Raw genomic sequence first — 26,362 nt, 5'->3', positions numbered from 1 at the left:
AGTCTCCTCTTCACTGACGTAAAATTAGGGAGACCTCAGTGAAATGTTCAAACTAACGCGTTGCCACATGTTTGTCACTGCAGGAGGGAAGAAGCAGTCGCCAACGTCCGAATAGCTGGACAGCTTGAATGCAGGAGGTCACGGCCACTTCTCACTGGACGATGGCCGGAGAAAGAAGCGGCTATTTGCAAGAGCACGTACCAACAGAAAGAACCAACAAATCAAACGCTTTATTTTCACGTGAAGAAGGTAACAGGTATACAAAAAAACAGGGTTTCCTTAACAAATCTTTCAGCACGTGTTGTAGAGCGAACGGATGACTGTAGGTGTGCCTTCCACAGGTGCACAGGTAATGATTGCAGTATACAACGATGACTGTTTTACATATGTATGACTGTTGGAATGACTCCCTCGTTCATCTCGCACTGCGCGGTAACTATAGCCTCGCTCTGTGCGCTGTTATGTAGCATATGACGTCAAATATAAGGGGGGGGGGGAGAAGGGAAGTATAAGTGACATCGATGTGTACAGTGCGGGAATTCGAAGTTTTAAAAACCCCTCAACGCCGACATTCTGATGCTGTTGAAACGAATGAAGTAAATGCTGCTCAAATAATGGGTGATATGATGACTTTTATGCAAGTTAAGCAAGCATATGTCGCGTCTGCAAGCGTCTGAAAAGAGCATTCGACACAAGAAATGCCATCAGGAGTGCTTTTCTGGCATCGATCTGTGCCAGTAACAAACACGCAATTTCATTGTGATGAGCGTAAAAGGAACGAGGCGAAGAATGCATCCGCAAACTTTAAAGCATTTGAACAATAAAAAATAATAAATATGAAGAGAAGGAACTAGCGGGAATGAATTGTGTGGTTTCTAACGTTGCTGTTTTCGTGGTGTGAAGACGTGCATAAACTAGTAGCTTAATTCTTTTCTCTTTTCAAAGATGGACAGACTAACAGCGTGTATAATAACATATACGAGCTTGACTGATATTTAAATAACAAAAACAAAGAGATGGTTTAATGACGACAACAGCAACAAGAACAGAGTGATCGCAACTATTTTGGCATCAAAAATAAGCAAACTGCCTTGCAAATTTGACGAGGTGACTGCACGAAAACACAACAAATAGGAAATAAAGCGAGAGAGGAAAACAAGAAATGTACTATTATGAGGTGACATTAAAAAACTATGTAAAAATGCAAGTTACCTGACCTCCGGGATTGTGACCGCCGAATTTGCGTGCTTTCAGTTCTCGGAGGTCATGCACGTCAGGATAACAAAAATGTCTGACGAATAGGCAATGGCGGCCGCAAACATTGGCCAGTAATGAAACCAACGGTGTTTAACAATGCACATCAGCCAACAACATTCTTTTTTTTACATGTAAGTGTCAACATTTTTCTTGCTTTCATTTTTACATTTTGTAACAAAAAAAAAGATCACCGATATGGTCATACAGAACAGTGCATAAAGCACACAAGCACGCTGTAGTCGGTGTCGTAAAAGACAGCTTTTAAGAGAGTGATCTCACAGCAGACGGTGATATGCGTCATACATGAACGGTCTGGAGTGTAGCCTCTGCACTGTTGATTTTTGCTGTAGTTGGAAAAAGGAAACGTTAGGTTAAGCTAAATGGCAGAACACGCTTCTAGAAGTTTCTTCCTAGTAGCTTCTGGTGGTGTCTTGCCCATCGTTTCCCCCCAATATAAAATAATAAATAAACGAATTTCTCTTGCGTTCCTGAGTCAATAGCGTTCAGCCTGTCAATATTGACGCAATTTTCGTGCTCGAAATGGTCCTCAATAACGTGAAGATGATGTGATGTCTGCGATTCCACCAATAGTTAATGAGTGCCGTGGTTTGGGGTTCTAAATCCAAGGGAAAAAATTTGACACCTACATTCTAAAAGCTAGCAAAAGCCCTTTCCACCAAAGGTATGCAAAGCCAATTTTGTAGGAGCAATTTTAAAGCCTAGGGCTGGTTTTACATATTTCTTTGTGTACCATTGTGTGGCCAGACATACACAAAGATTCTGCATTGCGTTTTCTTTGAACACGAGAAACAACCTTGAAATACTGGTATAATGCAAATGAGTATTCTCATTTGCTGTTCAGTAGCGGTTCACAACAAGGTCGCCTTGAAATAACCCAATAATAATACACACGATGTAATTTTTTTCTTTGAATGAATGCTGAAAAGTGTATAAGGGCAAAGCTTGACAATAAATCAATGCTATGAACAATGCGTTCCCTTCTGTCTCGCTTTTGAAGTATACACAACTCACCCTAACGGACTAGGTGTATTACGATGGCAGAAGTGTCGAAAGGATATCGCAACAACAAAACATTTTTTTTACATAATAAGGGAAATGGCGTTCAGACTTACGTTACCAACAGCAACGCCGACTCATGCTAATATGAGAAAATAAATATTGAATGAAAAAAAAAAGACAAGCACTAAAAGTAGCTTAACCGTCTGAAGGCTCACCGGCATCAAGCTTCGTCTTCCGACACGAACTTTTCTTCGGAATGTTTATCTTCTAATCGTGATTTGTAGGTAACCTGCCTATGGGCAGCTTATTTTCACACTTTCTACGTTTTAATAAAGATGTGAGGTATCATTGGCACCTTTACGAGATTTATATTCACTTGCCGTTTAAGAAAAGGGTCGACAAAATGACTAATCAGGCAACGGAATTGAATTGCCAACAATCAAGCTCAGAAATTGGAGTTGTGAACAAGAAGTGACGAGCGCATGTATGCCATCCTCTCTTACTACTATAGTGTGTGTACAGGGAAGTTTATCCTTGTGTGTGTTCACATATGTCCGTGACAGTAAGTCCGGAAACTGTCTTGTTATGCGGCGCCTTGCACATTCGGCCACATGGGGACCCATGACCTGTTTAATATCCACTGCTCTGTTTGAATAAATAAGCGGATGAGACATGAGCGCTGCCTTCTAATATGCATTTGGGCCGCCAAGATGGCGGTCCTGACGTAGTCGATGCAAGTGATTCACGGGCGCTTTTCACCACTTGAAGTCGTCATGATGGGTGTGTGGCTACGCACTCGTAGTATGGTAAGATTTATAAAAATGCGCATTTTAACACTGAAGGGTAACACTGTGCTGATAAGGGCATAAACGACGCCTGGCGGTGATTTTACGCATGAGGTGTTCCTCGTGACAAGTAAACAAAACATCAAAACCTGCACGTTTGTTACAATTACTTGAGGCAGTCGCCGGTAACGGTTGCCTCTGAATACGAAAATATGCAACCTTATAAAGGATACCGCGACGAGAATGTATGGGCCGGTAAATGGGGAACGGATCCGAGTGAGATCTGGAACAGCTCCTTGTTCGACCGCAAAACCCCCGCTTCCAACTGTATATACTGCCACATACCATGCAGCGCTTCGTAATGCTGTAGCTGGCGTCAGGAATTCAAGAGAGTGGACGTTCAAAGATATGCGCAAGGAAGATTAGTCATTAGCAGGCCTGTGTCTTGATTACTGTACCGTACGTCGGGTACATACATGCTCCAGAACGTGCCTCAAAGGAAATATGGCGGGACTTACGCCTGTGCTGATGCAAGCAAAAGTGACGGCACCTCAAAAACAATGACGTGCGCGAGCTGGGCTGTGGAAGTACTGAGCGGAATTTATGCGAATTCGCTGGTACAAGCTTGGTCAAAAGACAAGGTTAAACATATAGCACGTCGATAGTCCGTGCGTGAACCCACTTTTATTACTTTTAGTCCTTTCTGCACAAGCCTATCCACACTTATCGCAATTCCCTCTTTGTTCGCAAGCATGAAGTTTGTTTTCCGTGGCTGGCCGACCGATGGGCGGAGGTGAATCGGAAACCGTTACTACTTGAAGAGAGATTTGTTAACTCTGCCCCTGATTGGCTGAAGCCAGCTAGAGCTTTCATAACGCTGCATGGTCCTGGCGAGGCAGGGCGTAACTTTTATTGCGATGATGTGAGGACTCGGCAAGCGATCAGTGTGGGCAAGTGTGTGTGGGAAGGCTTCGACAGCTGTAGACTTGAGGACAGAACTTCCGCAGGACGTATCCTTGTCGCGATGGCGCCGGTCAGGAACGCGATGAGCGTCCACGAAATAAGCCCCGACGGAAAAGTTCTGTTTGCAGTGATGAAACATCCGCCGATTTCGGCCCCGTCCGTGTGCGTAATGCTGTTTTTTCTACCAGACGACGCATTTCTTCGTTGGGTTCATGGGACTGTCCGGTTTGCAGTGGTAGGCCTTGGCGAAGTCAACGGAATTGGACACCACGCCGACAACCCTGCGTGAACGAGAGGCGAAAGAGAAAATGTAGCGTCATAGGCGCCAAGAGACCTTCGGCGGCAGAAAAAAGCAGAATGGCTTCTACGATTACCGCGTTTTCGCCAATCCCTTCATCCTACAATCCCTATTCATATATTCAGAAAGCGTCTAGAATGTTAATAAGGGCGATCGATCTTACTTCTCTCTGTACCTTTTCTCTTTGCATAAGTATAGACGGCCTATAGCATTAGAGAAAAAGTAACAACAATTCACGAGTGGCACAGTGGCTTCTCAGTGCGCGGTTCTTGGTCGCAGCTGAAGCCACAAGAAAAAAGATCCAGCGAGCGCAAACGGCTCGCAAGGACGAACGGTAAAACCAATGTCTAAAAACAGAGGAAAAGCAAAAAAAAAGGAAAGTCGAAAGGCACGTTGCTACGTTGTTTTTGAATGGTTGGCCGGAACTGTGTTGCCTTCTAAGCTCTTATAAGTCAGTGCAAGTAGGCAAACACCACTGCCGAAAAGGACCGTCGCGTTATACCTGAAGCGTCCTGGACTGTGGTTTCCGGTGCGGATGGTATTGACGGCGTGCTCTGGCCTCGTGGTGCCACACCAGATCTGGGCGTAAGTGAGAAAGAAGAGCTGGTCGTGTGTCAGGTTCAGGCCCGGCAGGTGCGGCTCGGGACCCCAGCGCTTCACGCTGCTCTTGTACGCCTGGACAGCAAGCAGAGTACGTTGCTCAGCGCGAGCGGTACTAAGAGTTATGTGGGAAACACAATAGCGCAGCCAGATTTTCGACGTTGTGAACAGTGGGGAGAAAGAGATAGAGAGATAGATACACACACACACACAGAGAGAGAGAGAGAGATAATACAAAGAGAAGAAGGTAGGGAGGTCAACTGATAACGCGTCTGGTTGACTAACCTACGCGGGAACGCAGGCTTCGACGTTGTAAGCAGTGTGGAGAGAGAGATAGAGAGATAGATACAGAGAGAGAGAGAGAGAGAGAGTACAAAGAGAAGAAGGCAGGGAGGTTAGTTGGCAACGCGTCTGGTCCTACCCTACGCAGGAGAAAGGGTAGGAGGGCATAAGACAGATGACAGAGAATAAGAGAAAGTTCTGTGGTGAACCGCAGCGTAAACAGTGATCGCATAGGGAAAAGAAGAAGGCATTTCGAAGTGTCGGCAATATCCTTGTCCACTACTTGCAGTATGCAGGGCGCTGCGTCATCGCATTTGTTACTCGTACTGGTTGGGGTGTCAGCGATGCGCTACTGGGCACTCTTTTACATATTCGCACCGTCTGCTATGTGTGTTGAGGCGCGTACTTGTGCTGAAAGCGTAATATTGCGCTCGTAAATTGTCATATAGGTATTTCTGGCTGCCTGGTACTTCTGAATTACTGCGTGTACTTATAGTGGAAGTGTCCTTACCTGCTTTTCAGCTACTTATGCGGTGGTAAGATGCTGGATAGATTTATGAGAACGGACATCTCCGCTTGCGGCAAGCGTCGATAAGAACAATTGGAAAGGCTAATAGTTTTACTTTCGCACGTACGTCTTAATTTTCTGTTTTACATCTACATACGCTACATCTCTTACAAAATGTTACTGTGAAAGTTTTTATGCTACAGGTTAGTCTGTTTCACTTTGTCTTGTGGTATTAATACAAATAAAATTCTACGAATGCCACCATCATGCTACCTATTAAATGAATAAAGAGAGAGAAGACAACTGCTTACTTTGAACGCTTGCTTGACGCCTCCATTGTCAGCGATGTTTTCACCTTGGGTGTTGACACCGTTGACCTGAACATAATGCACCAAATTGGTAAGTCACATCACCTTGATCCCAGTTGCTCTCACTGAGAACTCGCTATTCTACTAGGTCATTTTTTTAAAAGAAAGCACGAAACCTTCTTTATTAGCGGTTTGCTTCGCAGCTCCAGGATATTTTCAGCTGGTTTCCTATCTTCCCTTTCATTGCGGATTATTCCATGTCCGTGATCCGCAGCTTCCAACACGTTGCAAATGGACTACACTCCCACCAAGCCCTTGTATGGGCTTTTTTTGTTTGTACCCCATCTCTTATTTCTCCTGAATGGCAATGTTGAGTTTTGAACGAAAATTAAGTTTGAGTTGATCTAAAGACATTGGAGTCTTCGTATACAAAGCGTAAAGCCGCCGTTGATACTTTTTCCCAGCTTGAAGTACCATCCGAGCATAATCACAGCAAAGTGCGTGGGAAATTAAAAAGAAAAAAAAAAGTAGAGGAGTAGATACAACCGTTGCTCTCCGGCCCCGGCGGCCGCATTTCCATGGGGGGAAATGCGAAAACATCCGTGTACTAGATTAAGGTGTACGTTAAAGAACCCCAGGTGGTCCAAATGTCCGGAGTCCCCTACTACTACGAGCCTCATAATCAGAAAGTGGTTTTGGCACGTAAAGCCCTATAATTTATTTAAATAGTTTTAAGCGTTACTCTCTTGAATAGCGTTCTCTCTATCTTCAAAGAAACGGGAATTATGAACACTGCTTTAGTTATTCAATATGAAATGATATCGCCAACGAGAATGATTGATCTACTGATCGATTGGAAGAATTCAATTAACATCCAAAAGGAAGTCGGGGGCAGTACGATACGACGTGGTAGAGGACTGCGGAATAATTTTGGCCATCCGGGTATTTTTACCGTGCACGCAGTGCTTGGTAGAGAAGTGCGCATACCGTGACCACCGGAATGCGGTCGCTGCAGCCGCAAATTGAGTTCGATACTTCGTTCTCTGCAGAACATCATTAATCACGAAGCCGCGGAGACTGGCCGGCCGCTGAGGCCGCATCTCGATGGCGGTGAAATGCAAGAACTCCCGTGTACTACGCACTGGGCGCATGTTAAAAAAAAAGCAGGTGATCAAAATTATTCCGACGTCCCCCACTACGGCGTGCCTCATAATCATATCGTTGTTTTGGTACCTAAAACCCCAGGATTTACCTTTCTCTTTCTTTCTGTCTTTTTTTTTTAAGCCGCGACGGTGGGTCCTAAACAACATGAGGGGATGCAGTTAAAGGAAGATATATTTGCATAAGGGGCACGAGTTATTTCAGAAGCCAAGTAAACAACATCATGGCGAAGGATACAATTATTCTAGTTTTCGGGCTTCGTCAAGAGGTCCGAGCGAGGATCCGCCTGCATTATCACCAGGTTCGGCCGGTCGTGAACGGTGGGTAATAAGAAATGAATAGAATCGTGAAAAAGGGATCGCTACATTATAATTTATACCGACTCAGGATTACATCGTAATACTCCGATATATACCGATTCATACTAATTCATACAATAAGAATAATAAAAAAAACATCATTGCGTGATCCGACGATAACTTCCTCAGTCAGAGGGACGTCTGAATGGACGTAATGCCTTCTTTGCTTGTAAAATTTATATAGTCTTTCTTTGCAATAATGACAAAGTGATATTATTATTCTCTAGGTTTTAAATAAGCTGAATCCTCCACTTATCTACAAAACTTTGGACTTCTTTATGCGTTTTTGGACTACTTCAAGTAGTTGTACTTATTTATGCAACCCTACATGTTTATCTTCTGTGGCTTGCTATCCGACTATATTCTGCGGCTTCCTATCTGATTATCTCCTGTGGTTTCCTGGACACAAGCACAGAACTTTTTTTTTATTGACATGATATAACAGCAGAGGTTGGTGCCTTTAGATGGCATCGGCTACTCCTCGTCGTTTGGCAAGGAAAAATGTTATCTCAAAACTTGCAACAAAATGGAGCACAGAAGAATCACAAAAGCACTCAGTCAACAATATCACAAAGTTCTGTACACGAGTCCAGGCACTCACAGCAGGGGATCACATATTCATTCGCATATGTAAACACATGTGCTTCGTATTGTTCAAGAACAGATAAACAAGTTCAGTTTCACAGACGAGTGCACAAACCGTAAGTATACCCATACATAACATGCTCCATAAACTTTTTACAAACTTGCAAGCACAGACTTACAGTACGTCATACTTGTATCTTCCAGCGGACACTAAAATTTAATAAATAGACAAAGTTTTCTAGGAAAACATTTGTCGTGCGACAAATATTAGACGATGGCACCTGAAGACGCCAACATCTCACATGAAGGTATGTCATTAAAAAGACGCCAAACAAGGATGTCTCAGACGTGGCCAGCGTGTCTGAGGCACCTCACCCTGGCTCTGTCTTCTATATATTTCATTTTTTTTATCCCAGCATGGCTTTCACGTAGACTTTGCATCAGCCTGACCACCTCGACTCGACTTAGTAAAGGATGCTGTACACAAAGTCACATTGTCACAGCCCATATGAAGGTTGTCACTTACGGCCATGTTGACTTCAGGCAATACGTATCTGCTGTACTGATCAATCATGCACTGCGCCTTGGAGTGGAACAAGTTGAGCGCCTCAGGTTTCCACCACTGCTTCAGGTTGCCATGTTGGTCGAACTGACGTCCTGAAATAAGTACCATGGCACGTGTGCTCATGAAATGAGGGCTACACAAACAGCTTCAACGAAATTATCGACAGAAATGTTCCGGATTGAAAACCGCCAGGTATACTTAATACGGAGCATGCCATTTAAAGCCGATCTCGAGAACATGACTGGGTGCTATTGGCAAATGAATCCGCTTCTATAGTGATTCAGATACCTAAGAAGCGAAGGCTATCAAATTCCTGCCTAAAGTTCTTCAGACAAGAAAAACAAGACATTTCTGTCGCGGCAAGTAAAGCCTTTGCGTACGCACCTTTGTCGTCGAAGCCATGGGTTATCTCGTGCCCGATGACGACGCCGATGCCGCCATAATTGACAGACCTTCAAATAAGACATTAGGTTAACAATACATGACTAACGCTACATTTCTCAGTCCTTTAACAGTACCACAGGTCCACTGAATGTGCAATGTTGCGTGAGCGTAACAACGTGCCACCGATCTTAGACTGGCTTCGTGAACTCTACATCCTCTATGTAAGCGTAGTGCTCTGCCGGAGTTAGCATCGTTAGTAGTCCCTGTGATCTGCGCCCGCAGTTAGAACATGCCCATCTGATGTGCTCAGAATGCTTGCGGCTTCTTGACGAATGCGCAGTACGGGAAGAGCAGTCTGCTCACTTAAGAACCGGCAAAAGGTGCTCCCTATTCAGGAAGCCAGGACACTACCGTTCTTGAACTGTTCTGTATGTAAAACGCAGAAACAACGTGACTGTAAGCGCACTAGCGCCACAGTGTGCTGAGGCCCTATGACGTAAAACTATTCCAATATGTTTTTATTCCAATCTCCTGACGTCAAATTTACGTAACTGCCGACGCAAGCATCGGGCAGTGACACGCAGCATTGCCTGAACAGCCCAATCAAACGCTGTCCTCGTTTATAGGAGGTCACTTTTGTTTGCTTTCCAAATGAATAACATTGCCTACATTGAACGGTTTTTCTTATCTAATTGGCTGACAACAGGCGAGGTGCACGCTCAAGTGGAGAGGGTTTCGATGGGGCCGAGCCAGCGCACTGAAGAAAGATAACCGGATGAGGAGGGACATGCTGCCGTCTGCGATTGGTCCGCTTTCCCTTGCTTAGCTCGCGGTGGCTGGTCGAAAATCGCGACGGCATGCAACGGAAGGTTAAGATTGCCTCTAAGACGGATCCTCAGCAAAGAAGAGTTGGCAGAGCGATGTCGTGTACGTGCCGGTAGGGCTTGATAACGCTATACGACCACGCAGAAAGTTTCTTACACGCAAACAAACCCATGATCTCCGGCGCGTGCGAGTAGAAGGGTTGAAATTTAGGCCAGTTGGTACATACTTGAACGAAAAAACCAGTCAAAAACACAAAGGACACCACAAAGTCGTTGTGGTGTGAACCTCTCCTCTTGTCCTTTGTGTTTTTGACTGGTTCTTTCGTTCAAGGTGCGAGTAGCCAGTGCCTGGGCGATCGTCGGCAGCCATCTTCTATTCCTTTCGGAAAGGGGCAGTCTCCGGCTATTGAGAAAAAAATCCAGTTTTTTTCGGCGTATTAATGCATCTTTGACGCGTGTACGTCACTTTGACGCAATGAGTTTTCGAGGTTTTGTGACGTCGAGTTACAGACAGGTGCAGTGGGTGCAGCCTGAAGCCTTTTGACCAACAGCAGTGGGTTAATGGCGAAAAGGCGTCGAATCAAAAATAATTATTTTTCTTTTGTTCGGTTGAACAAATCAGTGTGTACACGCCATGTCGGATTGGTAGCTATCCCGGTTTTTTTTTTGACGTCGCGTGACAGACAGGCCAAGTGGGGGTGGTCCAAAGAAGATCAATCACGGAGAGCTGATTGCAGAATTGGAATATAAAAGTTTGGAATAGCTATACGCTGTAGCGCCCCTGTATACGTACGCAGGATGAACTCGACGTATCACGTCTTTATATTGTGAACACATTGCAGAAAAGTAGCACTAAATCAACCATCACTTGAATGAAGGCTTCAGTCTCTGTGCCGAGAAAGAGCCCATATATTTTCGTTTCTCTCGAATGAACTTCAATATGAGAGAGCTTGAGGAACACTGAAACTTGTCTGCCGGAAGTTTTACGGCATATCGAGATTCGCCTAGTTCTGTACAAATGCGCCCAACATTTTCCCGTTTTCCGCAGCTCATAGGAAGGTAGCGCGACAGAGTTGCTCGGATACTTCTTAAACCGCTTCACCGAACGATCATCTTCATGAGTGTGGAATCCAAGACATCCTGAGCTGCAAGCCCGACAGCCATTGTGCAGCACTAAGTCATTTTGGGTGTAAGAATGTTGACTGTGTGTGCCCACAGTTTTTATGCTTTCAGAAATTCGTTGCTTTATAGCAATCAGATTATTTAGTATCTCTAAGCTGAAAATTTCAAAAAATTCAATTAATAAGCAAGCGCTATACCTATATTATTAACAATTACGCTAAGGAACACACATTGCATGGGATCGCTCAGTTTCGGACTAATTAATAAACGAGAATTCTTTTGTTGCTTTTTTGCTGCACCTCACGAAGTGCGAACTCACCAGCTAGTTTTTCGTCTGCCCTTATTCGTTCCTCGTGAACAATATGAGGCAGGTGATGACGCTGTTCTTATATTCGCCGTAATATTTTCGAGATTGGCAGGAAGTAAAGAAAAAAGTGTTCGTACTTGGGATAGTGCTGGTGGTACAGAGGAGGCTGCAGCACTCCGGCCGGAAAACCTGCGCAGATAACACATCGACATGGCGATGTTGTCAAAGCTGTTGTCAAAGAGCACTTGTGCAAAGTGTAATAGGCTTACTGATGAAGTTCTTCGATCTCGTGTAGAACGCGTTGACGACGGCGGGGTAAGTGATCCACCTAAAAAGAGAATTAGACACGAAAAACTCTTTTACCGCGCAAGCACATTAGTATGGCATGCAACGATAACAGAGATATTAAGATTTAAAAAAAGAAATTAAGGAAAGTGTATATTATTGTCGGAACGAAGAATGTCATTTTTTCAGTTTTTGTGAATTCGTTTATGCTATTATTTGCCGTTTGATGAAGTATACTTCACTTAAAGCGAACAGAAAAAAGAAATCACACGGGGCTCTAAATCTTGGGCTTATGTTTTTAGGCCATAGGATTAGAAAATTTATGCATCACTGCTGAGGTTTTATAATTTCAACGTACTTACTCGTTTTTGTCCACGTCGTTCCTGAGCTTCATTTCGATCTTCAGTGCGCTGTGGCGAAGGCTCTTGATGATGTTCTCAAAGTATGTGTCGGGTCTGAACTCTACCTGAGACAATAATATCATCGTGAGACGAACTTTAATTCCAATATATTTTTTTGCGAAGAGTGGCCGGAAGTGCCTGGAGATATGCTTCATTGAAATTTGATTGCAAATGCTTTTCAAGCCGTGACATAATGAAAATATGGCAATTGTTACGGCTAGAAATGAACCATCCAGTAATGGGAATATAAAGTCAGCAAAATATGCTTGGACGTCGCCGAACAGGCAGTTGATATTAAAGCGCTGGGTACTAAAATCCAGTGTAATTTGGGAAACGTAATAAACAAGCATGATACAGTCCCTATTCAGTATTTACGCACGTGACGGAAGAGACTAGTATGGTCACAAATGTGAGGAGCAATGCTCTCGGGCATCAATGTGCTTACCTCGTATTCTTTGTCCAGTTCTTGCGGGGCTGATATGTACTCAGGGTATCCTATCTTCTGAGTCATAAGCTCGGCCTGCAATTCACGCGTAAAGACGTCGGCATGTAATGCGAGTTTCGCGAAGAATAAGTCGTCTGCGTCTGTAAGCTGCAAAATTATATTTGTTTGAGTTTTTTGCCACCATTCATTTCTATAAACCGGACAATGCAGCTTTCGTGGCGTAATCATCACAGAGGTAGGTTTATGAGTTGCTTTTGTGGTAAAAGATGATTTTGCTATAATCTGACTGAGCTGCACCGGAAGGTCGTAGCATGTTTGCCAAAAAAATGTATTTTGCAAATTATTTCAGGGCTCAGGTAAAAAAAAAAGAAATGAGAAAGAAGAGAACAGAAAAGAAAGAAGAAAGGGCGAACCTTTTCTCTGGCCACTTCCCTGGTTTCGTTGTCCATCCAGTCAACATTCATTAGAATTTCCAAGAAGGCCTCCTTGATGTCGTTGATCATTTCCTCGGCCTTGGGTAGTAGGGAGGAAGGGTGGAAAGGAAATGCGAAATTATTCTTGGAAACATAAGTTCTCTGATGTCATTTTGCAAAATCTAGGCATAACCAGGGAAAACAAACATTCTGAGAAATTCTGACCCGGCTCCTGACTTCGTACAGTAATTATGATGTTTGCATCGCAAGCCCATAATGGGATAGATTTAATTACTGTATGAAGAACACCAGTATGAATGTTCTTCGCGTCAATGTGAAGAGCCCATAGATCATCGCGATAATTGGATGTGTGCAGGGTGGCCAATCGGAACTACCTCTGAGTAGCCTCCCTGCCTTTCTATGCATAATTTCTCTCTCTCTCTCTGGATGCGTTTTGAGGACATTCACTTCACGAGTTTCTTACGTCAAAGAAGCCAACAATACGTTACTGAGGAAAAGGGTTCTTGGTACACAATTATTTATCTGAACCTTTGGCGACAGCACGAAAAAAGGAATCGAGACATTAGGCAATTGGTGTTGTTGGTTCTATAGGACTGTAACAGTGCGAAAAAAAAGTACTAACTAAAAACAGAGCAGTACACCAGACAGTGCAGTGCCTCACTCTGTCTGTCATGCCGCGTTTTCTCATTCTTTCTTTTCCTTTCTTCCTTTTTATTTCTTTTTGAGCTGTACTCGTGCGAAACGAGTAAGCCCAACATCTACAGCTCTAGTAACTGGTTTAACCGATAAGGGGGTGAGGATTTTTCGTGGGGTGGATTAGAGCGGGAAGACGACTGTTCGGTGGAGCACCTTCTTTTTGCTCTTGTCGTTGAAGTGCCGCCGCACGAAGAGAGCCCCGACGGCCATGCCCATCTTCTTGTTGACCAGGAGCGTGCAGCTTTTCCAACGCGGGGGCGTCGACTGGGTGCCGTAGATGGCGCCGTAGTACTCCTGTTGCTTGTCCACGAACCGCTTGTCCAAGCTGCCCACCAGCTTCGAGACGAAGCGCCACAGGATGTAGTTAGCCACCACCCTGCGGAAAAACGCAGCGCGCCACGAGGATTCCGCTCAGCAGACGTGGCAGATGGGCGGATAAACTAGCCTTGCCGTGATTTTGTAACGATGCCTTCTGCTCGATCCTATCCCACTCTTATCATCCACTGTTCAGGGCCGGCTGATCCCGCTGATAACAAGGGTGGGGCGTCGATATGACAAAGCGCGAGAAGCACGAAGAGGAATAGCATCGGGAGAGTCCTCGGCACAAATCTCTCTTTGTAAGTAACACGGAAGCTTCCTTTCGCTCGTTTCTATCCATCTCTAATGATCCATCGTTCACGGCTGCTATATCTCGGAGATAAAGTAGGTACAGCGGGGACCAAGTGGACCACTTAGGAAGAGCGAAAGGAAATACCATTGGAATGGAATCGTAATATTATTTCGGCCACGGATTCACCGCACTTCTTTGTACACATATCATAAAACGTACTCATATGACCACTATGACCAAGTTCGCCTGCGTGATCGTTTGAACACGCTTGGCAGACATCCTCTCACCTTGAGCACAGTGCTTGGACCTTGGTCATACCCTAAGAAATAGAGCCGTACCGTTCGCGATTTTTTAGTGGAGAGTAATCTTATGGAGTGCCTACAAGTGACATGACTGTTTTTGTTACTCTTGTGTAATTTGTTAACAAAACCTCGTTTCATGTTGCTTGTGAAGCACACAAGCAACTGAAACGTGAATGTGTTTCTCCGCAAAGTTCGGGAATTTGTATATCGAAACTGGTGTCGTCCTGAGAATCCGTTCCAAGTGGATCCGTCTTGCGAAGTCCACTGCTAGAATTTGTAAATTGCAATTCGGATTATAAGATAAATAGCTTAAAAGTTAATTAGTTAACTTGTGCTAGTTAGTCGATTTTGCATTTCAATTTTTTATGCGAGTAGTGTCCACCGCATCGAGTAGACCGGCTCGTAAACTAGGATTGAGCTATCTGCCACAGGCAACGTTTACAAAATTATGAAAGTGTTCGCTGAAACATCATATATATATATATATATATATATATATATATATATATATATATATATATATATATATATATATATATATATATATATATGCATCCTTTTGACAAGCCTACTTTAAATGTGTCATATACCTGTAGTCTGTGAAGCTCCAACGTCTCATTTACACGCACGCGAATAAGACGAATATAAATATCTGCCACAGAATAACGAAATCAATAAAACACGAAACCTCACTGAACCACCCGCCGGTCACTGCACTGAACTGCACTGAACTGCCAGAACTGCAGTGCGTGGAGGAATCGCGCGGTGGCGCCAGTTGCCCGAAAAGCAAGTACGGTTCGCGTTCTTCGCTGCGATGCGCGCGTGATACGTGGCGAAGCGTATGCGCGAAGTTATGCAGAAGTGCGTATAAAAAATTATTTATTTCACTTGTTTTTAACGAATCAGCACAACTTGACAAGACCATTCGTTCACTGTGGCACTGAAAAAACATATCTGCGTGTGGTACCGCTATCTTTCGCCAATGCCGCAGTTCGCGATTGCATTAGTCTTGTCCGATGAAATCGTTCGCGTGCTGCTAGGCGAAAAAAAAAACAATTTTGAAGTACTGCTGCCTTTTATGAATGCCACAGTTCACAACTTCACTAATCTTGTACATGTAAAAAAAGACCAATCTACAAAAGATGCAAATTTGTGGGTAGTTCTTACTCAATATGCTGAAATCGTAAAGTGAATTCAACGGAATTAATAATGAAAGTATTGCCTGATCTTGTCTTTAATGATTCCATCTCATAAAAAAACGGTAAATGTACAGATTTGCAACTTTAGACAATTTTTTGTAGGTGTGTAGAGTGTATGCAGTGTGTTTCTTTCACTCTATGCGGACTGCGAAAGCTTTCGATTATTTTTTTTTATTTGCATTGTTCTCCCGCGTAGCGTTTTTGACATGTGTGTGTGTGTGTGTGTGTGTGTTTAGCCCCAATTGTTGGATAGTGGGACTCGTTAGTAGCAAAACTTCCCATACCTTCGCATTTAATAAACAAGAGAACTAAATGCAAGCGCTGCACTCAGCGCACCAAGTAGGGTTAGTGCTTGTGCTGGCACCCCATAAATTGACGTACATCGTCACACATATTCCACATAAAACTTGCTTCGCATTCCAAGGGCCTTCGATTCTTTCATTGTGTGCGTTTCGCTAGGCATTTAGACTAAGCAGAGAGCGTTCGTGCAAGTGATATGATAAGTGGAGACCATGGAGTTTATTGCAATACAGCGCTGATACCAGGGACGTGCATTTAAAACGCGCCGCACACGGTTAGTTTGTGCATATTGTACACAATAATCGTTCCAACAGTGCGGCGTGCGATTTTTGCGGGTGCGGTGAGCCCATAGAGCACCTTCTGTGTCATTGCCCATCTTTTGAAACTCAACGAGGTACGTTACAAGGGAAACTCAACCTGCTAAACAATAGAGCGCTCTCAGAAGAAAAGATCCTTGGACCATGGTCTATGCGTTCTTGCATGGGAATGGCCACAAAATCCCTTCTGCGTTTCTTGAAGGACACTGGATTACATGAACGCTTGTGACAGTGGAGATTCCTCTGCGACTGACTGTGAATTACTAACAATTATTTTTCTTTTCTCTTTTTATCTGTTCTTCCTTTTCAACCTGCCCCAGTGTAGGGTAGCCAACCGGGCACGTCCTTGGTTAACCTTCCTACCTTTCCCTCTTCGTTTCTCTCTTTCTCCTCGTCCCTTTCTTTCTTTCTTCCTTTCTTTCTTTCTTGTCCTCCACTTTGGCCTCCGCTGTTTGATTGCCTTTGTTTCACTTCATTTCACTTTACTGTTGTTGCTGTGTTAATAGCGCCTCGCTCAGAGACCCTACTGTTGGGATGAGCTGCTCTGGCTAGCCCGCACTCATTAAGTCTGACTTACGTAGCTGCCTTTGTGTACTGGATAAACAGGAAGGAATAGACCGACAAAACAAACTGATTGTCTGCATTTCTTGTAGTGGCTGTCTGCGGAAGCCACCAAATACTTCATTGATGAGCCTAATTGAGAAGCGTGGGCCTCTTTCACAGCGTAAGTTTAGGGCGTCCGGGTGTGCATGTGAATTGCACGATACGCTTCTGAGCTATAGAAAATGATGACTCCGACTGATTTTAGCCGTAAATGCGCACTAATTTTTTTTCATGCCCGTCTGTCGCTAAAATTAACAGTGTCGCAAGGAACTGCAGACGAAAGATGCATCACAACAGACAAGTACAAATTTTTCTTGAATTTGGTATTTGACAACAGCGAGCACAGCATTCTAACGCTAACGAACGTCAACACGCAAGCGGTCTGGGGAACCAGTGGCGGGATACACATACATCTTTATTCGTAAAAGCTGCTTGGCATTTTCGTAAAAGCTGTTTGACGTGCCGAGTTCATCGCCAGGCGAGTCTTTCGGGACTCCGCGTAGCTAAAATTGACACGGGCGTCACACTACGGACATCTCGGTGCAGTGGGGCAAAACCGGGCCGAGCGGAAACAAAAATATGGAAAACATTCCCTTTCCCATGATCCCAGCTCTTCCGTCTTCTTCACATGCGCCCCTAAAGGCGCTTTTTTCAATCGGTTATATTTAGGCAGCTTACCTTTTGGGAACAGTTTGGAGAAGCTCAGACATCGCCTTGATGTACTTCGGTGCGAAGATGACAACTTCTTCGGAAAGCGGTATATCCATGGGCATGACGACTTCAAAGTAGTGTGTCCAGTTCACCTTGCGGGAGGGTAAAAAAATATTCACAAGAGGTTTAAATAAGTTACCGGATTTATAATTTAGGTGAAGTTGCCTGTACACTTGGGTATTAAGTGATGAAAAAGTGACGAAATAAGATATAGTATAAAATATGTTTCATTATTACTACATCAGAATGATATTACGATATATTCATAAGGAAATGTGATTGTGAACGAGATACACGTGATGTATAATAAAGGAAACTTTTCATGAAATTACAGAGACGGGGGGGGGGGGGGAAGGGTTGTTCGCGATGTATATATAGACTGTTTTTCCAACGACTGCATTGCGCAGCGAAAATGTTTAGATGTTTAGAAAGGCTAATTAATGACTTTGACCAGTTCACTGATGTTAAACATAGTTTAATTTCACTGGATTTCTATGCCGAAGGTCCTGCGCTTCCGAGTTGTTGGTAGACATGCCGAAAAGAGCAAGACAACGCAGGTATTCGCATTGCTAAGTTAATTAGTAGGATGGTATTTCCACTTTTATCTAAAGGGATTTAAGCAGTTATATAAGTGAGAGAAGAAGGAGGAAAGAAGCAGGGAGTTCAACTAAAGGAAACGCCCCGCTCGTTATCCTGCATCGGAGGAAAGGGAAAGGGTGCGGAGGGGTACGGAGAAAGCAAACGGAAACGCGGAAGAAGGAACTGTCAGACCGTACGTGGTGAGACGCCTGACGGCATTCAAAGTCTCTCGCACAGATTCGATGCCTGAACAAAATGCAGAACAACATTTTCAATGTCACTCAAGCCTACATAAGTTGGAACCAGTGTCTGTCTTCCTGAGGGGTCGGTGGTCGAGTGTGTTCAGCGCGGAAGATCTGAACGACTGATTAATGTTCTGACGGAACAAAAGAAAAAAAAAATTGCAGGGTCGCAGAGTGACGTCCAATACTAACCAGAGGGATCCTCGTCTGTAGCTCCTGTACCGTCCACTTGTTGTACATGGCCGTGAAGTTGCGCCGCAGCTCGCTCGGTTCCGTCAGCTGCGTTCAAACATCGAGGAAAACGCGAACTAAGACCCCCGACAGTCGCAAGCAGTGCTGCGCTATTGGCCTCCTCCAAATAAGTCCAGAAGAAAAAGCAGGAGCAACGAAATCATTGAAGAACACCTCGACCGGAAACCTATACCAAGTGAAAGAAACCCTCCGCGTATTAGGTTTTCACGCGCAAGGCAATCATTACAATGATGACTCTACAGAAGTAGTGGATGGTAGGAATGTTGGTTCGGATTCACTATAATGGCGGGGCAGCGCAACTTAACATGGACGGCAGAGACGTAGAGACAATGTCCGGTCCTGCTTCTACGTCTCTGCAGTGCGTGTTAAGTACCGCTGCCCAGCCATTATCATGGACCGCACTACAAACGTACTAAGACAAACTACCTACAGCGTAGTTCGCATGATTAAGAGTTACTGAGTCATGATTACTAGAGACTGCTACTCATGCTAAAACGTCGAGTTGTTAGTAAAGCGCATGAAAAGTCATTAACATGGAAATGTCATCGTGGCAATAAATTGAGATAAAGAAAAGAAAATCAGATCGTCACCCGAAATTTCATTGACACGAAAAAGTCACAATGATGGTACATTGTGATAAAAAGTACGTCACACAAATTATGCAGCACTATTCACAAAAAAAAAACTAATAAGGTCAACGTAAAAAAAAAAATCGCGCTCAACTTTCACAACTGAGGTTGTCAAGCGAACGCGCTTACAACAGTGTCCAGCAGTGTGTACATCGTGTCGAGCAGGAAATGACCAAGGTTAGTAACTTAGGTCACAAAAGTAACGCAAGAAAGCAACCAATGATAAAAGTAGTTTATAGCATTTTCGCTGCTCTAGCGAGCGTACAGGTGATGTTAATGGCTAAATGTGGCCGTCCGGGCATGGCACGACTGCTCACATTGGCGGAATTCATACAGTGCAGTGTCCGTTTGAGTACATCTTTCCACTCAGGGTTAGTATAACGTCAGCCTACAGTGAAACTAGTTGTTAGTGCAGTCAAAAAACTAAACGTGGCTCCCAGACAAGTGGCGTCTAGGTTGCAGCATTTTTTTCTTGGTCTTCCTTTGTTTTGGTTCCTGCGGTCTTCCGCGTGAAGGGAATGAAAAGTAGCATGGAGGGAACATTACGTGACAAATTTGAAGTCTATATATATTTATTATAATGGCAGTAGAGGGGGGGGGGGGAAGGGCATACATGGCAAGGATAATTGGAGTCAGAGGAGGCTCGCTTACGAAAGTTGGCGGTATAACTACGTGCGTTCTCCTTGTGCTGCAATTTCCTAGAGTTTTAAATTGCAGGGTTGTTCTCCATGTCATTTAACGAAAAGTGGGCTGGAACGGGGAAAGACAATTACGAACCTAACGCGAGGAGGCACAGAACACATTCAAAACCATGTTCCCAAAAAAACAAATATTGCGCTAAGCGTCGCCTACATCCACCACAGAAAAATGTATGAGCTCTTTGCATTCACGCGTGACGTCACGGGCCAAGGTGTGCAGGTTAGTTATCTAGGAGGTGTTGTCGTAACCACACGTCAGGCGGTGCATGTTTCACAACAAAATAAATTACATCTTTGCTGTGTTTCGGAAGTGATGTGGTGCTAAACACGTTGCGTCATTTTCGGCAGTGTGGTTGCTCAAAGTGTCGCTGGCGTTGATTTCACGAGCCACACATGTTTCCACCGAGGCGCGCTGGCCAAACACAAACACAAAAGGCGCTCTTACTTGCAGCAGCATTGCAAGCGAATGCAAGCGGCATTGTTTTGCCCCTGCAGTAGGCTGGCGACCAGGTAACTTCAGTCAGACTGGCTGGCCTATTGTATCCACAGACCATTGTCGGAAGAAATGAAGCCGCTGCACTCGCAATTCACAGTTGACAACGTGATGTATAGGCGGCCTGTTGTTGCTTCCACACTTTTCCGAATCTCTAGGAACGGAGGCCAACTCTTGCCCCGACACACGACAAGCTTTCCAGCGCCAGTAGTTCAGCGGTTGCTGAACTCCTGGCGCAACGACGACTCAGCTGCATTCGTTCCCTTAGTGGCCTCGTTTCTTTTGGCGAAGACTGCAGTATCTGGTAATGCCTAATGCTGATGCACAGCAGGTGACATTGTGTTGGTGGGGACACTGAAGAAGACGCGTTGTGCAGGAAAGTGCTGACTCACGTTGGCCAGCTTGGCCTCCAGCATGAGGGCGTCCTCCATGTCGCGCATGGCCGTGGTCCGATTGGCTCCCAGCAGCTGTGCCACGGAGACCATGAACCGCAGGTAGGCCTCCACTTGCTGCGTCCCGCGAATGTAGTAGTCGCGGCTCGGAAGACCCGTCTCGGCCTGGTCCAGCTGCAAGACAAACAAGGCAGTATGTGGGCCAATTACTGCGGCTGTTAGGTTGCAGTTGCTCATTGATGAACTGTGTGCGTGCACGTCGGATTGGACATGGAAGTTAAGAGACGACGGACTCAAGCTGCTTGCGTGCACTATTGACACCTCACTTCAGGGGACCTTAGGGTATTTACAAAAATAGCGTTGACAGTTCTGCGCTTGCGCAGAACACAAGCTCATTCGCACGTAGGACGGATACGCTGGGCAAATGGGACCACTTAATGCACTTGGGTGCGTTACGATCCATTAAGCTAAGAATGCTAAAAAATGCTAAGCTTAATTAATCTCAGCCTATCCAATGAACAGCGTCGGTCGTACTACCCATATACAGAACCCAAACTCTGTTGTACTGATGGCCAATAGCATCCGTTTACTTTAGGTCTGCTATTTGCCATCCTTATTTTTAAGTGAATGAGCATTGCTAACACCCTAAGCCTAAATGATGCTCCAGAGTTTACGAGACAGCGTTAGGAGCTGTAGCTTCCTGACACTGTGTCAGAAGCGTCCCTGTTCTCTGGCACCTACCAGAAGTTGTTTTGAAGTTGTTACATCACCAGAAAGTGACGTGAACGTTACGCTCAATAACGGGCCAAGAGCGGAAAATAGCCGATGTAACCTGTTTTCGACTTCACGCCTTTTACAACGACCAATTTTGGCTATCGTATGATGTTGACTGACCACGGGTTCATTTGTGATGTGCGGCAAGCGGAAGGCAGGCTAGTGCAGTAGCTTCTCTCAAGGACCTCTGCCCAGGAGTTAGGCGAGCTCGTTTAGTTTAGTTTTTATTTTACACTGTTCTCTAAATCGTAGACTGCATAGCTACGTATTTTTTTACAACTGATTTGGCATGTTACAGAGGTGATACGCCGGAGTAGCAAGCAATGGGGAACGTGAAACAATGCTGAAGCGGGTTGCATAGTTCAGAGCTTGCAAAGTGCGTCAGCTGAGGCGAGAAAGAAATACAAGCGGGTGCATCGGCCTTACGTGTATAACGTTGACGGTCGAGTTCTTGCTGTCCGCGGAGACCCACTGCGCGAAGAGGATGTCGTTGCTGTGCCTGCGCATGACGGCCGTCAGGTTGAGCCAGTCGAAGCCCTCCTCCGTCCAGTTGGGCGTGATGACGGGCCACGAGCCGACGGTCTGCAGCAGATCTAGCAGCGGCTTCTCACGTAGGGCCTCGATCACGGCTGCACGGAAGGGAATGAGACAGTATACAGTTTCAGCCAGTACGCGGACTCTTTAGCCTTATCGTTCTAGCGTATATTATGGGAACGGAGTAACCGTGTGATATACTCTGGAAGGATAGAACCAGTACATTTCAACTAGGTTAGCGGGTTATGGCTAGATTGTTTTTTTATTTGTCTAAAGGGTGGTTTACTCTTGGCTGCCTGCCTCCGCACTTGACGCTACGTGAACGGACGTGTCTCATAAGGGCGAGCTAATTGGTCACGGTCTTGAACGAAAGTCTTGCTGAAGCCACGAACAAACATAATGCGAGGACATATAACACAATGTGTCTCGACAGTTCGGACAAAATATATCCTCTTATTGTCTTTGTCTATATTTGCGTTTAACAGGTGTTTCGTTCAAGTCATTGCTCAACGTGCGCAGACGTCCCACAATCTAAGAGGCGGTGTATACGACGAGGGTGGCAATATGGGCTTGTTGGTCGGTCATCATTGAAAGGTATCTGCATAGCGCAACAAAACAAGGACACACGAAGAAACGAGAAGCGCTTGTCTTCGTCTTCGTTTCTTCTTGTGTCCTTGTTGCGCTATACAGATACCTTTCAGCGGTGTATACGTTGCAATTCTTTCAAGCATAACGCTTGTTCCTGTCTCGTATGATTATATAGACACTCCAGATGAATTTCCACCGTCGCCGTCGCAGTGATGTTCTCTATAAAATCCAAGTGCGATAAAATTGCGGCCGCGCACCGTGTGCTGTATGTGCGAGGGAGAGCCGAGGACGATATGGCGGCTTGGCGAGTCGGCGTCTTTGGCGCACAGGGAGGGCAGTGGGGCGGATGCGCACCGTCTCCTCGGGTGCACATAGGGGCGGGAGCGGGGAGGTGAGCAATGAATTTCCTTTAGGTGAGGAGGGGGAGGCAAATTGGCAGCGTGGTTCCTCTAGTGCGGGGGCGGCTGCGAATAACGCGACTGAGCACGACCGCGTGCGCTATACTTTGGAGATAATCTGTTGTGGGTACAAACGCTACGCGCGCCTATGGTTGACAGCTTCCTATGCGCTGTGTTCTTCCGCGCCTAAGTCGCGTTGAAGCGGGAGGCATCCCGACGGGCAATTCGCTCGGCGCTTCTGCCGCTTTTCATTCCGCCAGTGTTGTTATAACGAGTGTTCGCTGTCATCGAGTGAGATCTGCTAATGTTTGCCCGTGCACGCGTGACACCGTCTTTGGTAGTTCCATTAATAAGTTAGTGCTCACTGCAATTTATACGGCCAATGAAACTACGAGCCTGGCTTCGTGTTGTTGTCTAATACTTAGCTATCGTAAATCATTGCTTCACTTTTCGGGCGAAACTGTGGCTGTGCTTTTTACTTCTCAAAGCTCGCTGTATAATAGTATTTTCCCCTTGTTTAAGTCTTTCACAGGTAGGGACGGTGAAGCAAGGTACCCGCGACCGCGAAATCGTAATGGCGTATTGGCTAGGGGTTTCTGCTGCTGAGCGCAAGGTCGTTAATTCGAATCACGACTACGGCACTGTGCGAGGTTTCCTTTCGATGGGTAGGGTATTAAAAAGGAAAGAAGATAAGAAAGCCCCGACGCATTGTGGTTCCGGTGGACGTTGGGGAGATTTACAAGGTCAAAATTAAACCGAACTTCCTCAACAGCGCATCTCTCGAGTTGCGCAGCTTTGAGACAATAACATATCCACAGAACAAAGCGTGCTCCGAAAATTTTCTGTGGCCCGTTAGTGCCCGGCAAAATTCACTTGAAAACACGTCATGTTTGGTTTACAATCACGTTAGCGACAACGGAGCGGCCAGAATGGCCGTACGTCTATGCCATGCTTCTGCGCGTGCCAAACGGAGAATCAACATTACGCGTGCGAACAGTGCTGCAGCGGAATACGCCAATCACTGTTCGAAAGAGCAAATGAACCGCATCCTCGCGTGCACTGTACTACATATGAAATGAAACGTGGTCGCGCAACAGCTCGACGCTAAACAAAACTAATTATATTAGCAGATAAGAGCTATACTCGAACAAGGCGTGCACAATCACGCCAGTAGAAGCCACGAAGAATGCGGAAGCCACAGTTATTATATCATTGGTCCGAAGTCGCCCGTGTTGCCACGCTAAGCGTATTGCTGTGCAGGTGGTCGTGTTCACAATTAAGGAAGGAAAACATAATAATAAAAGGTTTCCGAGGCATTACGGACATCGTTATGCAAACGAGAAACGTAACGCCGTCGTAACGAGGATGATTAGAAGGGTTTCCGGGTGGTTCTGCCTAAATATGTCGCGCAGAACAGGATTCTGAGAAGGAGAACAGATTTTATGTGAATTTGGTCGCTTCACCTCAAACGACTTTGGTGGGTATATTGTGCGTTCGTTCAATTTTGAAAAGTGGAGGTATAGCCGCTGGCAACACGCTTTCCGCGGCCCAGTCAGAGTGGTCCGCCAAGGATGGCGCCAAGAGTGCTAGGCGGAACCCCCCCCCCCTCCCCCCTCCTTCCTGTACGCTAAATTCATCTTCGCCACCCGGAACCAAGGCACGGCGGCAGGGCGGCAGATGCCGGGTCTCCGAGCCTATATGGTTATCGATTTCGGGGCGAAAGATGTACAGTGTTTTATCATGTTGCATTGAAGTAGAAGCAGCGCATCCATACTGTGTATGCATTATGTAAACACCAGTGCCGTAGCGTATTCTGCGCCAGATACAAAAATTTTGATTAGGCTAGTGCCACGCATAACGACAGGTGTCTACAGCAGAGATATTTGGTTTGCAGTGAATATAAAGGAGGCTGCTCGTTATGACAGTGAACAGCACGGCAATCACATGCAGCGCGAATTGGTCATGCACCAAATGGTCGCCGCGGGCCAAATCTACTGCAAGATTCCGAGACGGGAGGAGCGTCACACAAAACGCGACCTGCAGGACTCGATCGTATTCCGGCTACACGCAACGCATATCACTCGTCCAGATTTGGTGCGGCGACCGCCCGGCGCCCGCGACCATTTCGCGATGCATCTGATTATACCGCGCCGTTCACTTTCATAATGATGAGCAGTCTATTTTATGTTCGCTGCGAGACAAATAATACATCTGCTGCAGTGACCAGTCGTTATTTATGCGCGGCACTGGCATGCGGTTCACTATATATAGGAAGTGTCTGAAGGAAACGTAACGACTACGTTGTTCAGACCCGCAAGCCTGCATGCGTTGCTCTCAAGCAGACAACACGAAGACACGCGTCTAGGCGTCATTACACCTGCGCAGGTTTGTTTCGACGCACGGTTGCCCTCGCTGCATGCGCTGGCGCTTCACGGAGCGCGTCGGCGCACTCCCCTGTTCCTGTTAGCTAAGCGTGATCTAAACAGCACCATTATTATGTGTCACCAGGATAGCAGCAACTCATTCTATGTACTAAGCGGGAAAGGGACTAAATGAAGAAAGGAATTTGAAGACCAACTCTCATTGAGGCAGGACGTGTAAAAGTTCTTCGCGTTGATGGTGGCGTTGCTATCGGATGCGTCGATCGGCGACTCCAACAGCTCTGAAAAAAGAAGGAAAAAGTGCAGAGTGGTTAGTGCCCTAAAAAAAAAAAAAAAGGAAGCATATAGTAATTGTACTGCGGCATTCGAGATGATACTCGAGAAATAGTTTCCAATGTTTTCCGTTTCACCGACAATAAGCGAAAATTTCACCGAGAGTAAGGGCAATACAATTTCAGCAGCTGTACAGTGCGCATAATACGAACTACCAAGAGTCTGAATCTAGCTGTCAAAAAAAAAAGAGAAAAAAACACCGCCGATTTCACCGATGAGTAACAGCCATTTCTATATTGAGATGAAAAGAAAGAAACGAGTTTTTGTCGCTGTACGTAGCCAAATACACTTCTTTTCATTTGGCTATTGAATTAAGTAAGATTTACACATAAGAAAATATTAGGGACAAAACAAAATTTAGAAAACAAAGGGTGAAGCCCTCCGTGAAAAGATGTCAAACACAAGCCACATGATGTGGCTTGCGCGATGCAGTCACTC

At 45.3% G+C, this 26,362-nt stretch overlaps 2 protein-coding genes across 2 annotated transcripts in view; one reads left to right on the top strand and one right to left on the bottom strand.

Moving 5' to 3' along the window:
* Positions 1 to 210: 210 nt before the first annotated feature.
* Positions 211 to 26,362, bottom strand: part of LOC142575400 (neprilysin-1-like) — an 81,572-nt gene continuing 55,420 nt past the window's right edge. The window contains exons 7-22 of the mRNA XM_075684756.1: positions 25,789 to 25,872; positions 22,117 to 22,319; positions 20,917 to 21,090; positions 18,645 to 18,731; positions 17,599 to 17,723; positions 13,743 to 13,965; positions 12,873 to 12,971; positions 12,460 to 12,534; positions 11,976 to 12,079; positions 11,598 to 11,656; positions 11,466 to 11,517; positions 9,076 to 9,143; positions 8,653 to 8,783; positions 6,025 to 6,090; positions 4,826 to 4,998; positions 211 to 4,306 (exon numbers count right to left, since the gene is read on the bottom strand). Coding sequence (XP_075540871.1) covers positions 4,207 to 4,306; positions 4,826 to 4,998; positions 6,025 to 6,090; positions 8,653 to 8,783; positions 9,076 to 9,143; positions 11,466 to 11,517; positions 11,598 to 11,656; positions 11,976 to 12,079; positions 12,460 to 12,534; positions 12,873 to 12,971; positions 13,743 to 13,965; positions 17,599 to 17,723; positions 18,645 to 18,731; positions 20,917 to 21,090; positions 22,117 to 22,319; positions 25,789 to 25,872 — 1,823 coding nt within the window. The 3' untranslated portion in view covers positions 211 to 4,206. The remainder of the gene's footprint in view (positions 4,307 to 4,825; positions 4,999 to 6,024; positions 6,091 to 8,652; positions 8,784 to 9,075; positions 9,144 to 11,465; positions 11,518 to 11,597; positions 11,657 to 11,975; positions 12,080 to 12,459; positions 12,535 to 12,872; positions 12,972 to 13,742; positions 13,966 to 17,598; positions 17,724 to 18,644; positions 18,732 to 20,916; positions 21,091 to 22,116; positions 22,320 to 25,788; positions 25,873 to 26,362) is intronic.
* Positions 20,882 to 26,362, top strand: part of LOC142575404 (immunoglobulin domain-containing protein oig-4-like) — a 417,771-nt gene continuing 412,290 nt past the window's right edge. The window contains exon 1 of the mRNA XM_075684760.1: positions 20,882 to 21,018. The gene's annotated coding sequence lies outside the window, so the exon portion shown is untranslated. The remainder of the gene's footprint in view (positions 21,019 to 26,362) is intronic.

The sequence above is a fragment of the Dermacentor variabilis genome, chromosome 3, assembly GCF_050947875.1.
Source record: "Dermacentor variabilis isolate Ectoservices chromosome 3, ASM5094787v1, whole genome shotgun sequence".
Lineage (NCBI taxonomy): Eukaryota > Metazoa > Arthropoda > Arachnida > Ixodida > Ixodidae > Dermacentor > Dermacentor variabilis.
Note: the sequence above shows the minus strand (reverse complement) of the source record. Positions and strands in the feature narration are given on the sequence as shown.